Source organism: Phragmites australis, chromosome 16, assembly GCF_958298935.1.
Source record: "Phragmites australis chromosome 16, lpPhrAust1.1, whole genome shotgun sequence".
Taxonomy (NCBI): Eukaryota; Viridiplantae; Streptophyta; class Magnoliopsida; order Poales; family Poaceae; genus Phragmites; species Phragmites australis.
In genome coordinates, this window is record NC_084936.1 from 4882736 (window position 1) to 4899679 (window position 16944).

General features: G+C 46.8%; 1 protein-coding gene across 1 annotated transcript; it reads right to left on the reverse strand.

Annotated features, from left to right (window-relative positions):
• Nucleotides 1-5929: 5929 nt before the first annotated feature.
• On the reverse strand, nt 5930-16444 carry LOC133894831 (DNA-directed RNA polymerases IV and V subunit 2-like). Its single transcript, XM_062335003.1, has 8 exons — nt 16358-16444; nt 13122-13776; nt 12315-12521; nt 10416-11287; nt 10029-10320; nt 8471-9418; nt 7231-7502; nt 5930-6917 (listed from the first exon to the last, which is right to left on the reverse strand). The coding sequence occupies exons 2-8, from the start codon at nt 13731-13733 to the stop codon at nt 6416-6418; spliced, it is 3705 nt and encodes a 1234-aa protein (XP_062190987.1). The 5' UTR covers nt 13734-13776; nt 16358-16444; the 3' UTR covers nt 5930-6415.
• Nucleotides 16445-16944: the final 500 nt, after the last annotated feature.

Genomic DNA, 16944 nt, shown 5'->3' on the forward strand with positions numbered 1-16944 from the left:
AAATGTCCTTGTTCCTGCTCTTGCTCCTCTGTAATTCACAACTACGATCAACACGGCTAAACTAAAGAAGAACCGATTAACACCAATTGAAAATCCAAATAAGTCCTAACGAACACCACAAGGTGATCAATGAGTAGATCTTGATTTTCGATGAATTTCGGCGAAAGAATCGCCGAAATCGAAGCCAGAACGGAGAAGTTACGGTTCTGAGAATATTTAAATCTAGAAAACATGGAAAGACACTATTTATGGGTGGGGCCCACTGAACAGTGAAAGGGGCCTATATGAACAGTGACCAGGTGGGGCCCACTTGGGCTCCATCCGGGCCTGGATGGGCCGAGCCTAGGCCTAGGCTGGGCTCGGATCTATAGTAATGGGCCCTCACAGTGCGGCCTACAGAGTCATCGGGCCGGCGGCCTATGGCCTCTAGAACCTGGGCCGGCCCAGGGGGCATGGCCCATTTGCGGTACAGGCCGGCCTGGCCGACTGGCCGGCCGGTGGGCCAAGCGAGGGTGCGCGGCAGGGCAGCCCACGGCGCACGCGCGCAGCGTGCGGCGGAGGGGAGGGGATTTGGCGTCGGTGGTGAGGGCTATGACGGCGTGGCGCGGAGAAGCTCACCGGCGACGAGTCTCCGCTAGGGTTTCACCGCGAGAGCTAGACGCCGGGGCACTTCGCGGCACGACGAACTCGACTGACAGCACGGCGACGACGGTGAGCGGCGGCGGCAGTGTCAGATCAGTGCCGGAGGGGGAAGCGGCGGCGCGGCAAAATTCGGCAGCACCTCCCCTGCATGGGGAGGCGTTCTTCTTGCAAGAAAATGGGGCTCTGGGTCCCGAAGACCTTGGCACGATGGCCGGAGAACACACATACGACGCAGGCACGCGCCGGCGGCGACCAGACACTACGGCGGGAGAAAAATGCTCGGCGGCGCGTGACTAATAGCCTCTAAAGGGCTCGGAAACTCCCACTAACTAGCCTAGGGGATCCTAGGGGGCAAGGGGCTCACCGGAACGGCAGGGACGAGACGACGGCCGGCGGCGAGTTGCGAAGAGCGGTGGCGACGCTTGCGGGCTCCTCTTCGCGGACGGCTTGCGTCGGCTTCTGACGAACGGGAGGCTGCACGGGAACGGCGTCCGACCTTCGATACTCCTTGACAGCCCGTCGGCGGTGTCGACTAATCGGCGAACGACGGTGGCGTAGATTGAGATGGAGGCGGCGGTGATTTGGGCGGTGGTGTGGATGAGGTACGGTGGGGGGGCGAAAAAGGGGGAAAAAGGGGGGAGCCAGAGGCTCATATTTATAGCCGGAGGGGAGCGGGGCAACGGCAATGGCGCGGGCACGCGGCGCATTGTGCTGGCCCGGTGAGTACGGCGGCGAGCGGCGTGAAGGGCAGTGAGGCGCGTGGCGTGGCAGCTTCGCGCTGCTTCGGTATGGGCGCGGGCGCAGAAGTCTCCGCGGCAGGGCATGGGCGAGTGGCGCTGTGAGAGGGAGGGGGAGAGAGGAGAGAGAGCGGTAGCTCAGGGGAGTGAAGGACGGCGGTGAGCGGCGTCCTCACTGGCGGCGGGAGAAAGGAGAGAGGAGAGAGGAGGCGCTTGGTCGGGCGGCTGGATGACGCGCGTCGTGGCGAACGGCTGAGAGGAAAGCGTACACGGGCGCGGACGCCTTCGTGCGCAGGCGTGCCAGCGGCCGAGACGTGCGGCGGGCTGGGTCGAAAGACGGCCCAGGCGTGGGGATAGGAAGGGCGGGGCGGCCGGATGGGCTGGGAGACGGTATGGGCCGCGCCAAGAAAAATAAGAGAGGCCGGTGTGGGCTAAGGGAGAAGAAAGGAAAAGAAACCGGCCCATGGGGAAAATTAGAGAAGTAAATAGAGAAGAGAAAAAGAAAGGGAGAAACAACATGAAGTTTGAAATAATTCAATTTGGCAAATTTTGAATTTGGAATCCTGACTTTGGATTAAGATCAACTTCAATTAGATTGAAGTTGATTCATTTTGGATATCTGGTTTAAAGGGAATTTGAATCTGAAATTGATTTTTGAGCTGACCAGAATCTAAGAGTAGGTTTGAATTGAGAGACATTCATTTCAAACCTCCACACAAAGAATCATAAAATCCAATAATGCATGACAGTCAACCTAATGCAGTGATCTTGCTAGAATTTGCACTGGTAAACTTTGGAACAACTAGTCAACTCCATACCTCTAACATATGTGAAGGTGTATATACTGGCATACATACACATCCCTGTACATGTACTAGCTTACTTAATTATCCTCAAAAAGTTTTAATTTAGAGCTAATTCTGTAATTATACAATATGCTAAACACAGGGTGTTATAGGCTGCGCGGCGAGGCGTCGGCTCCTTCTCGGAGCGCGATCAGGGGCAGACGTCAGAAGGTTCCTACAGGGCGGCAACACCAGGGGGCAGGAATCTCCCGAGACAGCTTGTTGATGAAGGATCGAACCGGCGAGACAGTTGATGAGTCCAGGTGAGACCTCCTGGAGGTGCTGCTGCTCCGTTCTCCAGCGTTAACAGGCAGTATCCTGTTCCTTGCCCAACATCGCACCCGGAAGCGGCTCAGTCTAGTATTAGAGCGGCGGCCCGCAGAACGGGCTGAAGAACGAGCAACGCGGCCCGCAGTGCTGGAAATGGGCGTTTGGCCACCAGGAACTGGGCTAAAATAATTGGCCTATGTAGCAAATCCTTGGCCCACGGCAGCAGTAGGAGACCTCGAGCTGTGCCCTGTGTGGTCTCCACTTATGCAGTCGTGGCGAGACGCAAAGGACCGAGAGATCAGTCTGATCCGCAAGAGTAGCCTTGACCTCCATACGTTCCACCCAACAGTGCTGACCCAGGAGGTACCTAGCCGTGGAAGCAGACCAAGTATGTGGAGGGACTCCATGGAGGGCGAGGACAGCTCTGTAAGGAAGAAAACTAGCCGAGGCCCCCGCCAGCCTCGTCCATGGAAGAAAATACCATGAGACATCGGACGGTCAAGGACGCCCACTAGCTGCTACAATAGTATCACGCGCAGCCTGCGAGCGACAAACAATCAGGAAGTTTTCGGGGGCGAAGATCTTGACACTAAAGTCCACCGCGGGCACACCGAGAGCTCCCAGATGAGGACGGAGATAGCACGCCCCTGAAAGCCTTGTCTAGCCTGATCGGCGTAAGCAAGGATTGCCCAACGCAGACGAGACTCTTCCACAGAGAATTCATCAGACCACGGCACAACATAGCGCTCAGGCGCCACTACCGGAGCCGGGGGGGACAACCTCCATGGCGGACGTCTGAGAGGCAAAGGCAACAAGATTGAGAGAAGGAGGATACTGCGGCGAAGAGGGAGGCGTGGAGCCGAAAGTCGCCGACCCACATGGCGTCGAACCTAGGTGGTCCGCAACAGGAACGAAGGGCGGCATGTTGGGGCTGACCACCGAGTCAGGCGGTGTGGAACCGGTCAAAGAAGAGAGCCGGAAGATCTGTCGATAGCGGCCAGAAGCGTCGGAGCCAGAGGAGCTGGCACGAGGCCTCTTGCAATCCTTAGCGCAGTGGCTAAACTACCGGCAGTGGAAACAACGGGGCGGTAGTCGACAATCCACGCGCCGGTGAGACGTGGATAGGCAGTTGAGGCACCGACTGTCCAGAGCAGCAAGGAAACTGCGCCGGGCAGTAGCGGGGTTGAGGGCAGGACAGAAAGGCCCTCCTGAGTTCCTCACCCCTCTACAAGCTAAATTGTATTACGAAATCTCACAATCTATAGTTTGAAAGGAAAAAACTTCCACAAATTCTATAAAATAGATTGACTTCTCACCACCTAAAACTAAAACAAGCATGCCCTTACTTATGCCCACACACGTGAAAGGAGGCCGATGACAACCGAAAAGTCGTGCGTGAGTAGCTAAACTTTCTTACCCTCCACCCCATATGTCATACTCATTTTCTTGCTAAGCTTTGCTACAAATGGGATGGTCATTTTATTCATCACATTTTTTTGACAGCCATACTTTGGCAAAGGTTCGTTATAGTAAAATTAGACGCCAACTAAATAGACCTTAAATTCATTTCTTGAGCGTTCAAAATAAGAGCATCAATTGTAGTGAGGTTTATGTATGGTAGGCCCAGCGGTACAATAATTGTACAACTCATCTGTAAAAGAAAAGGACAGCTGTACAATTCGTGAGCTGCTAACACCCTCACGTCCAATGGAAAACTCCCATTGGATGCTCCGCCCTAACATGGTGTAACAACGTATGCAAATTTATTTTGCGAGGAAACATATGCAACATTTGAAGTACACATTTGCAACAAATGTAAAACTAATACCTAATACTGAAAAAAATGAAATAGCATCTTCTCGAAAAAAAATGCGTAAACTCATGAGTAAAGAACTAAAAAAACTCTTATATAGTTCAAAAATTAAAAAAGAAAACCCTAACATGTGATGGTAAAACACTACAACATATGAAAATAACAGATGCAATATCTGAAAATATAATAACAGAGGTAAAATTCAAAAGTACCCTCTGCAACATTTTACAAACATGCAAGCAACAACCGAGAAGATGTATAACAAAAATGGAGGTTCTATATAGCAGATCACTGAAAACTTCGTTCGGTACGCTTGACCTCTACTAGCCATTGGATGGTGATGGTCGTCTAATCTTGCAGCCGTTTCCCTTCTTCAGCAGCGCATCGTCTTCTTCCCGATGCTTGCCCCCGTCTCACCCTCCTACTTTGGTCTCCAATTACGGCAGATTCAGAAAAAATGATTATCCCAGAAAAAATGATTATCCCACTTCTTAGATTAAGGATCTAGATATCATACTTATCAGACTAAGGCTCCGTTTGATTGCAAGAAACGTTTCAGATTCTCTGATGATTCTCTAGAATCCCTGCCAAACGCACCAAAACGTGAAACGTTTCACCTTGAATCACCTAAAACGTTTCTTATTTTTAACACTACGAGGAGAATCACCTAAAATATTGTTTCACCCGTTTCGAGAATCACTTAGGTCATTTTTCTTCAAAAATCCGAATCCAGAATCCCTGCCAAACGTTTTTAGAAAATTGAGGGTGATTCACCAGAGAAACGTTTCCAGGAAGAATCTGAAACCGAAACGTTTCTGGGAGAATCTGAAGCCATACCAAACAAGCCCTAAGAGTGTCACATAGGCTACTATATATAAAAGATTACTGAAAAACAAAAATTTAATGAGTGTCTTATGTACCCTATAGTTATAATGTAGATCCGCTCCTGTCTCCGGTGGTGCTCTTACAGCCTTGATAACCCTAATGTGCTGAGCCTTCTCTCTCATGTCACCGATTCCGCTCACCATTGGTCCTCTGTCACCGTGGCCAGCGGCACCTTGCCACCCCGCTCGCTGCAAGCTTCCCTCTAGCCACCTTACCCAAGTTATTCTCATACTAGGAAGGAGATGGATGGTCCAAATTGTATAGTGTTTTTTATTAGAAAGCGGTTGGGAGTAGAATGCCCCTTGACCTCACGTGAGGCAACAGGACCAGAGATGAGCCAAGGTCTTCCAGCCGCTCGAATTCTGACTGGTCAGCCCTGTCTCTACTTAAAGTATGACCAACCGAGCAGTGCGAGACCGGGGTTTGAACCCCGGCCGGCTCGGCACAGGCCTAGTGCCTTGCCACCCATTTTCGTAGTAAATAAAAAAGAGAGGATGTTTTGGAATATACACAATCAAAATTTATAAATTTTTAGATAAAAGCTCAACATTCGATGTCAAACACATGCACTCATCCCCCCCTTCACCCACCCAAAAAAATTAATTGGCAAATTGTCGAAGCGAGGAGAATGCACCGCTCGTGCCAAATTTACTTGCACAAGTATGAATTTACCCCACGAATTACTTCTCGCACATCTACTCACGGCAAAATTAGAGACTAGAGAAAAATAGCTCGTTTTCAAACCTTTTCCTTTTTTTGGGCGATGAACCATGCCTTTTCCAACTTGCTGTTGCAACTTGAAAGCCGGATAAAACTGACGCAGTGATGAAACATGTGAACCTTAACAAGCTCCAAGCACCTGTTTCTGATCAATCACACACTTCCAGGCTGCAATCACAGAATCCCTGTAGCACATTGCTAGATCACAAACAAGAACATGGTCTCCAGGATCATATAATCAACCACAGTGTCTGAATCCGGTCTAAATATCCGGAAAATCATACCGTCGAAACGCGGGTTTCAACAATAGTCTATACTATGAATTGACTTCAATCGACTTGACACTACGTTAAGTGCTCACCCCTTCATTTCCTAAGCAGCTCCTAGTTGTGTGCAGCTTCAGAGCATATGCCAGGTTCATGCTAACCATTCACAAATCAACAATATCCTAGGCAACGAGTTTGTGTATGTAGTCTACGTTTTCAAGAGATACTGATGGCGTTCTAGCGGACCTCGGTCTCAAACTTAAGGTTGATCCCCATACTAAATAGCTCCTGGTACAGCAGCTTCGCGCCATAAGGCACGTTGATCCGGACGATGTTCTCCGCGGATCGGCAGAACAGGCAGTAGGGGCCGTGCACCTTCTTCCCGCCTTCGACCGGCCTCACGATCACGTTGGCCACACGCTCGCACGCCTGGCAAATGTGCATCTGCGAGAAGTCGCTCAGCATGAACAGCCGCTCGTGGAGGTTGGCAGCAGCGCCGTGGGCGAGGATGCAGTCGCGCTCCATCTCCCCGAACTTGACACCGCCAAACCGCTTCTTGTCCTCCACCGGCTGCCTGGTGAGCGGGTGCACCGGCCCAGTGTTCCGGAACTTCACCTTGTCCTCGGACATGTGGACCAGCCGCTGGTAGAAGGTCGGGCCGATGAAGACCAGGGACGGCATCCTCTCGCCGGTCTGGCCGTTCAGGACGCTCTCGCCACCCCACCTTGAAAACCCAGCCCTGAAACACGACGAGGTAACGTAAAACATGAACAGAAACTGCGTGAGAAGAGTGTTGAAATGGCCAGTGAGTCTAATGTCTGCATTTTTTAGTGCGTTTCGCTTGATGAATCATGGGAATGCATTGCATGCTCCTATAGTTTTGTTATATGGGCAAAACAAGCACATGTAAAAAGAGATGACAATGAAGATCCTTCACATGGACATGCCATTAGCAGTTATCAGTAGGCTGGCTGTCTACTAATTTCACCACATATGTGCGACCGCAAAGCGCAAAGTGGAGAGAAAGAATCAATCATTTAAACATAACTTACTTGTGCAACTGTTCAGTGATCACGTCCAGGGATGGAGTGGTGAATGGTGTCGCGTATCTGACTGTCCCACCAAGAGCAATCCCCTTTCCCAAAGCAGCTTCAAGCAACTGACCAGGAGTTTGACGAGTTGGAAAGCCGTGTGGGTTTATCACGATGTCTGGAACTATCCCTTGGCGAGTAAATGGGAAGTTCTCCTGAGAATCCAAGAGTCCAACCACTCCTTTTTGTCCATGCATGCTGGCAAACTTGTCTCCAACGCATGGTGAGCGAGACTACAACAATTATCAGATCAATTACTAAAAAAATTTGACAAGTGGACATTAACTAAGAATTTTATAGCAAAAGATGAGTAATAGCATAAGCATGGTACTAATGGCATGAAATGGTACAAATAAGAAGAAAAAGCCGATTAATATACTATTGTATATTGGGTGGCTTGGGAGCACTAATAGTCAAGACAAACAATGTAGACCATCTATCACTTCCTAAAATCATGAAGAGCAAGATCATGCATCAGATGAGCAAAACTCCTAGTAAAGATCATTCCATTCACAATGAACAGACATGTTAGCAATTCAATGCTAAAGAAAGAGCTCTAGTCAAAATATAAAGAAGTTTGTCGAAAGTAAAAAAGGAAACACCCATTACAGTACTTAAAATCAACATTCGACCCATGGGTCCTAAAGCTAAAACATGGAAGTACCAAGAAGTTATGCAGTTTCAGAGTATACAACGAAGCAATTTTTAAAAGTGAAAACTGAATGTAGGGCACAAACTAAGCGATATTTATCTATAGCTTTCTGTGGATATCTAATTGTATGACCAAAGTCATATGAATGCATTGTTACAGTAAATGGAAAAATCCACCCGAAACAACAAGAGGAAAAAGTAAAAAAAATATGGGAAAGGGAGCGTAGGTTGGAGGACTAGTTATTGTAATTCTTAACTTCAAAGTGAGTACAACAAAGGATAGCAAAGTGACTACCTATCTAGGACCTCTAGGACCAGATGACACTTAACCATCAAATTCGCATGAAACTAATATTGAAATTATATTGTAGAACCCCAATCTATGATATTTTCTCAGTTAATTGTTTAGATAAGAAGACAAACCAGCCAGATAGCAGAGAATGTCATGCGGAACTCTACCTTGTTGTAAGTGTTAGGTGAATGCCATTACATGTAAATATGGGTCATGAAATACAATGCCAAATAATTTTATAAAGATTATATCACTCACCTGTCTTAGAGTAACATTTGCAAAGTTCACCCCATCATCATTCGCTGAAAGAACTACCTTCTCCACCATCCCTTTCTCAGTATGCATCAGTTTGACACTATGATCTTCGCCAGATTCTGTGACCTTTCCAATGACAATGTCACCACTTTGAAGACTTGCTCCAATATATGGTAAACCATCGTTATCCAGACTGTCAACCCGCCCTCTCTTGCTTTGCATTTTCCCAAATTTAATATTTTCCCTATGTTTGAGTCGTTTCGTGACGTCTTTGTTTTCGATCTGTGCTTTATAGTTCTTGAAATGTAGTGTCCGAAACATGCCACGCTCTAAAGAGGCCCTATTCAATACCAGAGAATCTTCTTGGTTAAACCCCTGATGAACGCTGACTGAGACTATTGCATTTTGGCCATTGAAATATTCTGGTCTAGTAAAGTCATCTTTTCTTCCAAAGTTATGGTCCGTCTTTCCAAGACAGTCTGCCACCACAGTTTTGAACAAGGGTCTCTGTGGATAGTAGATTTGATGTGAAAGGGCATCAAATCTATAGTGAGAATTTGTAGGGGAGTATCCAATAGCCTGCTGTGATAGTTTTTCAGCTTGCATCAGAACCCTCCGAGCAGAATCATGGTTGGCAAAGGGAGTGATACTGCAACTCAGCCCTAGCAAGAAAGAAGGGTCAAGTTCACAATGAGTATAGCCGAAAGACCCCTCTTCTTTGTACCCTGCAAAGAGATGCCTAACTCCAGAAGCACATTGGATATCCTCCTCTTCTTCAACACCAATCAGCTCAATTATATTTTTATCCATAAGTTCCTGAAATGAGTATATTCCATCTTTTGGCTTCATGATCCTTCTTAGATTTTCAACTATAAGAAGTGGTCTTAGAATTCTCCCTGCATCAGAAAATACACGAACTTCTTTATTGTGCTTGTCTCTTTTGATTTCAACCTAATCAAAGTTAAAAACAGAAACAGGAACCATATCAGTACTGTCTTGTTGCAACATATGTACTTTAAATATTCCACAGAAGTAAAAAGCACTAGAAGTTCAGTATTTCATTAGCATAAAAAGATCACAGATGCACCAGGTAAAAGGAAAAACTAATAAGCAAGAGAAGATTAGAATGGTCTCATGGACTCATGAAGAAATGATATTAAATTATTTCTCCCCTTTAACAAAATGTGTACGATGTTTTTTTTTTTTTGTAATTACATAATTCAGAATGACTTTAAAAGGTAGTCCAATAGGATTCTTTGCAAAAGCTTAAACCAGCAGAGAAAATGCACAAACACAACTATACCCAAGAAATAATTTTCAGACATGTTGTGCAAATCAAGGACATGTTAAGCAGTGAAACCTATCTCGGAATCGTGAAGACATAAGAAGACAGTACAGGGTAAAATATCTTTAAAAAAAGTAAAGGTGAAATATGCATAACGGTTTAGGAGAATGTTTTCAAACATCATGAATGAAAGCAAAGCATGATCCTGCATCAGTAAATTGAGATCCAAGATAAATATTGCACGCCAGTTTGGTAGGACCGGGAAACTAAACAAACCTGTGGATCAATTCGCATGCTACGCCTCATGCTCCTTAAACGCAAAACAAATTCGCCTGGGTCTGTACACACTCCAAGCAAGTTTCCATTCAAGAAAATCCTGTCTTTCCCACGAATTTCTTTTAGAGGGATTTCATCCAGTTTTTTCATTCCACAAGAAACTAATGTATCAATCAATGGTTCCCTCACTACAGAGCTAACCATAGCAGTAACAGCTAGGTTTTTCACAAATCCACATTTTTCGCCATCGGGGGTGGACAAGAAACACAACTTTCCCCAGTAGGATGGATTCCTGCAAAAGGATTTCTTAAGTCAGTTTGCACTGGGATATTGAAAAAGGAAAGAGAAAATATGCATCACTTGTGTAGAAAGGAAGAGGAAACTTACGGATATCTCGCATCTCCAGTCGTTCCGGAATACGCAAACCACTGCCGCGTCTTCCTCAGGTCAGACATCATTTGAAGTGGATTTGCTCTCCTAAGGGTTGCTACAATCCCTGAACACCTTTCTTGTTTATAAGGATGCCGCCAGGAACCGGTGGAGAAGGCCCGGCTCAAACCATTGGTAACAATTGATGCATCCACATAATGCCTAAGATCTTGTAAGTTGCCATCAGCACTCAAATCTCTCTGCATGAACTTAACCATGCGTCTCTCTGCATTCTTAATATGCACCCAGAGTTCTCTCCGAAGCAACTGGCAAGCAAGATCTAGCCTCTTGTTACGGAAATCATCCTTATTATCACATTTTCGATTGCCAGAGTAAGCCATTAGCAGACATTTGACCATGTAAGCCAAGAAAAGAGCCTTGCTCCTATTCCCATTGACACCAGGAAACATATACCTATGAACATACTCATCAAACGATTCCTCAGGCGGAAACTTTGTTTTTCTGATCAGCTCATCAACATATTGACGGGCTCTACCTGGTGTACGGAAGTCTTCACACTCTTCATGAGATTCTTTAATGGTTGATGATATTATGTTGACCATAGAAGCATCACAATCTTGTATATCAATCATATCAAAAGCTTCCTTATCTGATGATACACCTAGTGCAAAAAACACTATCCAGATTGGCATAATCGCACCCAGGAAGGACAGGTTGATGACTTTGCTATGGCTTTCATTACTTTTAGACTGAACAAGTTTTACATAAATCTTTTCTCGATTGACTTTAGACAAGTAGCATGCATCCCAGCTGGGGTGGTCCGTGACCCAAATCCTGGATAAACATCTCTGCTCTTCAGCGATGAATGCCTACAGAAACGGAACCAATAAAATGTAAATGAGATATAAATCACCCAGATATGGTGTCAAACATTTTCTGCATTGCACAGGGTAACAACTTCTTAACGTTATTATTTATGTTTTTGAACCAAGAACGCTATTAATTATTTGTCAGCTGCAAAATTTCATGGACAAAATTACAGAATAGTTTCAAAGCACAGCTATAAAGCATCATCAATCTAATATATATAAAAAAGTTCAGTTGAATTTTGGCCACATGCTTATAATATGTATCACAACACTGCCAAGCTACAATTTGCTAGCTCCATATGAGTTAGCCAGAATATTTCACAAAGTTATGTATGGCAGTGCTATATAGTCTCCACTCTTCACCCATCCATCTCTTTCTCCGTCCCTCCTTTTCTCTTTCAAAGGTAAGCAATATACTTCAACACTCCGCCCAAGCCTATGGAATGAACTATAAGTGTGCCGCAGTCATCATTTCTGGAAATTGCGTAGCCAGGTCTCTAATTCAAGACATTTTGTGCTAATACTGTATTGAGTTTAGTGCACCAATTAGTTCACCCAAAAGCTTAAGCTCCTGAGGAAAGGTGACCAATATACTTAACATTTTTGCGCAGTTGCATATTTGTGATGCATAAAGCGGTGTTACCTGGATACGGGCACCGACACGGGTGTTGGAATCCGACTCGGACTCGGGTGTCCGATTCGGTAAAGAAAATTTGGACACACGAAATACAACTTGGAATCCGACTCGGATTCGAGGTGTCCGATTCGGCAAATAAATTTGGACAAGGGTATCAAGTAACACTGGTATAAAGTTGATCCAGCTTTCAGCAATAAGAATATGAGAAAAAGACTTTGTTTGTTCTTCTAAATGTATTTTATTTCATATATAATCTGAGATGTTTCCCATTCAAATTTAAGATTAAACTTGAAGCTCCATTAAAGGCTTTAAGAATGTGTAATGCAATGGTCTCTTTGGAATATATTTGCTAAGTACTGAACGAGGAGCATGTATCATGTGAGGCAATACCTTTTCCATCCCTTTAATCAAAAAGTATCCACCAGAATCAAACTGGCAATCACTTTCATGAAGTCTATGCAGCCAGCACAAATTTGACTTCACCATGACGGGTAACATCCCAATGGTGACCTGTTGAGTTTCTGTCATTATATCTCTTCTGCGAACATACGTATCTTTTCCAGTTTTGTCCTTGTCACTTCCGTTGAGTGAATACACCTGATCCAGTCAAAATACTAATAAATTAGATAATATAATATCTAATGAAATCGTAGTGACACGAAGATTAATATAATAACTTAATTACAGTTGAGAGAGTAATTTTAAAACATATCTGCTGCTCAAGAGACTAGAGAAAGGAAACTAGCTGTGTGCTTTCATTAAAATTGAACATAGAAATATTACAAGCAGAATGCCAAGGAACTGTGTAATCGCCACATTTAATACAGAGTCTACATCAGCTTTCCAGGTTCAGTAAGAGTAAAAACATTTAAGATACATTGCTAAGGACAAAATGCCATCAAACGCAAAGGTAAACATCAGCTCCAGGAGGAGTTTAAACACACTTCAATGCTCGTAATTAATTATTTTTTTAAAAAAAATCTGGAATGGTTGAAATTATTCTACTAACATCCATACCAGTTCTGAAATAAAAAAAAGCTACTCTGGAGTGGCTGAGATGATTTTAAACTTTCCATGACTCAATATTTTCATTTCTATTTCTTACATATGGTGCAATGCCTTTCAACCAAGTACATTTTACCCCTACTCTTTTATTTGAAATGTAATATGAGCAGGGGGAGTAAGGAGCATCCTAACCTGAACAGTCATTTCTACTTTCATCCTAGAAGAATATGTCATCTTCTGGAGGCGAGCATGTCTAGGCTTTAATTTTAATTTTTCCACCTCAAGATCATTGTTGTTGACCGAGAATTGTGGCTCCTCAAGCTCAACTCTACCAAACTTGATAGTTGCATGTCTCCAAGAACCTGCTTTGTTTGATGGGTCATAATCAGGCTCTACAGTAATTTCCCCTAGAGAATCAAAGAGCTCTTGGAGTCCATGAGAGACAAAATCGTTGTATGAATTTATCTGATGACTAACTAGTCCAGTTTCATTGAAAAACGATCTTGATGCTTCTTTGCAAAACTTCTCAAAGGTTGCAACATCAAAGTCAATTGGGACTCTCTTCCCTTTCCCTTCATGGACTCTCTTCCCTTTCCCTTCATTTTCTACAGATGGTATTCCTTTCAAATCTACATCCATATCAAACTGCTCCTCCTCAAAATCCACATAAGGTTGTCGCTCCCCTTTTACATCCTCCTTTTTGTGTGGTTCGCCCTCATCATCGCCATCCAAATTCAGGAAATCCATCATCTCAGTACCTGAGCCATCAGGTGACTGATGGCCATTTGTTTGCAGTTTTCCCATCGATGAACAACAGGCAGCTGCTCCCTGTCAACAAAGTCTTTTTCTTTACAGCAAAAGGGAAAAGGAAAACATATCAGCAAACTCATCATATAAATACACAATTTTCAAGTAGAAGATAAGTCAGCATAACATGTGCATCCAAGGCTCCACATGGCATTTGGCAATAAGAACAATATCACTACCAATTTCTCAGACAAGTGCGCGCGCAATAAAATGATCTTTAAGAAACGAAAATGCATTAACATTGTGGCTGTTTTTTGAACTGACACGTGTCGCTCAGCTCCAACAACTCGGCCGCCACAATCGACAAGGTACGTTGGCAGTTGCGGCCAGCGACGGCCCCGAAGCCGAGGCGTCGTGACTCCTGCCTCTCCCTCCTTTCCCTTTCCCTCTTCCTGTCGGGTGCTGCGCGCATGGTGGTTCGTGTGGCGGTGGTCGTGCGGCGGCGTGGCGTTAGCCTGGTGCTACGCTCGTGGTGGGCCGGCCTCCTTCCGCCAGATCTGCTTCTCCCCAATGGGATCCACCGGGATCCGGTGCCCGGCGCCAGATCTGCTGCCTCTGTGCTTCGCCACGCTTGAGGGTGCGGCTGGGGCGTTCGGTTGAGGCGCGCTCGTTCTCTGCACAACGCAGGGGTTGCGCTTGATTGGTGGTCCCGATCAGATCTGCAAGGGGCGCGGCCTCCAAAGGTCCTCTCTCCAGCCAGGGAGGGAGCAAGCCACCGCGTGCACGGCCTCGTCAATAGCGTCGTCGCTATCCGCCGTGCTTGCTCAGCTAGCGCGGAGATCTTCTTCCCACTGCCAGTCTTCTTCCTCCACCATCTGGAGGGCCGTCAGCGCCGCCCGGCTATGGATCTGTGGCAGGCTTGGCCAGTGCCGCTTCTTCCCGCTGCCAGTCTTCTTCCTCCGCCATCTGGAGGGCAGCCAGCGCCGCCCGGCTATGGATCTGCGGCAGGCTTGGCCGGTGCCGCATGGTTCTGTGTGAGTGTCGTGGTGGATGGAGGTTGCAGCGTGCTCTGCGGTCCGGTCGCCCATTGGCCATAGGCTCCTCCTTCCTGAAGGTGTCGTCTCCAGAAACCCTCCTGCACTGTTGAGCGGCACCTGGTTCTTTTGTAGGTTGGCACCTACGCCTCCGTACGGTGCGGTGGCGTTTCTTGATCATGCGGCGTCCCTAGTATCAATTGCTGCTTGATGTGCACTCCTCCGAAGCAACGCGCCCGCTAACTGTCTAGGGTTTTGGTTCGGCGTGGGAGCAGAGCTCCGCCAACCAAGCTGTTGCTGGCGTGGTAGCAGGGCTCCACCGGCTTGTTGCTCAGGATGTTGGTTTGGTGTGCGAGTTGAGTTAGATTGGGCGCGGCTGTTTGTTGGTTGAGCCATGTGTTGTGGGCGTTGTGGTGTTTGTTCGGTGTCGTTTGTCGCCACCTTCTTTTGTAGGTTTCTCCCCTACGTCCTCGCTCCTCGACGACTCTTCTTTCAATTTAATGCTTCTCGACAGAGATTTGGTCCATCGCGCGCTCCTTCGAAGCAACGTACTACAGACTTCTATGGCAGATTGGTGCGGCTTGGGAGCAAGGCTCCGCCGACCGAGTTATGAGGGTGTTGTTTGGTTAGTTAGCACGCGAGTTGAGTTGGGTTGGTTTGATCTGTTGTCGGGTTTGTGCTTCTGGTGTGAGAGTCGTCTGTGGAGTTGTGGCCGTTTTGTCATCCTAGGGTTGTGAGGTTTTCGGACCCGGTTTCTTTTATAAATTGAGTTAATATTCTTCTTCTATGATAAAATCGGCGAGGCTCTTGCCGTCATTTAAAAAAAAGAAACGAAAATGCAACAGCACACCAGACATCCATTTCGCAGCATTTCATCTAAACCGAGCACCTTCCCAGCACAGCAATCGGGCAAAGCATCAACTAAACCAACCATTTACCACTGTCTCCTCTCTTTAGGTTTTTTTTTTTCTGAACGTGATTTTCGCAGGAAGATCCACCACATGTCGTTACCCAGCATCATCCTGGGATTCACTGACATCAACACAAATCAAAACAAGGACCCCCTCCCCTCACACTTACTCCCCCAACGTCGCAATCCACAAACACAGCGCACCATCTGAAACCCACAATTCACAGCACTACCAGCACAAAAACCCTACCGCAACCATCAGGTGGTACAAAAACAAGAGCAGGATGAGCAACCGCCCCCTGTGGCCACGGCACAAAGCTCGAAAAGATAAAACCGCGCGCTGCTACAGCGAGGGCACGGGTTGTAAGTCCTCGCTGCAGCGGAATGCGCAAACCAAAAAAACAACAAAAAAGTTTTTTTTTTTTCCAGAGCAGAGAGTCTCAGCACGGCGCGGACCAGACGATCGAGCGATCTCGGACTAGCAGCAGAGGAAACGGCCGCAAACCAAAGAAAAAACATTTTTTTTCCTTTTAGAACAGGGAGTTCCAGCACAACGCGCACAAGCCGACCGGAGGATCTAGGAGTCCAGGACCAGGAGCAGAGGAGACGCGGCATTGCCTGCTTGCACGCGCACGGCCGCGTGGAACGAAGGCGAGCGAGACGTAACAACGAAGTGCGGAAATGGGGGACGGAGGGGGCGGCCAGGAAGCAGGGCCGGGGCGGCCGGAGGGGCGTACCTGGGCGGCGGTGATCGCAAGCGGCGAGGCGAGGGGAAAACCCTACGGCGAGACGGCGTCGTCGCCGGGGCTGGGTTTTTTCGCGTTGCGTTGCGACCGAGACGAGAGAAAGAGAGGGGGCTCCTTTTCCGCTGCTTTATGGTACGAGGCAATCAGACAAGGGAGGATCAGCACAGTGGACGGCAGCACGGCACCCCCGCCGTGGGTAGCCTCCTCAATTTCACTCCAATCCAATCTCACTGGGGCTTTGTTCCCTCTGATACGGTGGGTCCCACCGGTCATTCTCAGTGGCGGTGGCCGACGACCTCTGATGGCTGGGTCATTTGGTTTTTTCTTTCTTTATCGGCTAGGAACCGGTTCCTCCTACGATCCGTGTCATTATATCAGAGGATCCTCTGCTGTTGGCCGATGGCAAAGGTGAACTTTAGATGAAATGGGAAAAAAGATAAAGAAATGGTACAAGTTACTATGCATAGAAGGCAAAAACCGTCAAATGCGATTCTTTTTAAGATGATTTTTCGATTGATCCGATCTATTTAGATCTGTGAGTGTGGTGGGAGAATCGTGGAGAACTTGGAATAAAATGG

Coding starts and splice junctions, on each gene's coding strand:
- LOC133894831 (XM_062335003.1), bottom strand. CDS start 13,733: ATGGGAAAACTGCAAACAAATGGCCATCAGTCACCTGATGGCTCAGGT. Junction 12,522..13,121: donor AAGTAGAAATGACTGTTCAG/GTTAGGATGCTC, acceptor TGACTGGATCAG/GTGTATTCACTCAACGGAAG. Junction 11,288..12,314: donor TGATTAAAGGGATGGAAAAG/GTATTGCCTCAC, acceptor CCGTTTCTGTAG/GCATTCATCGCTGAAGAGCA.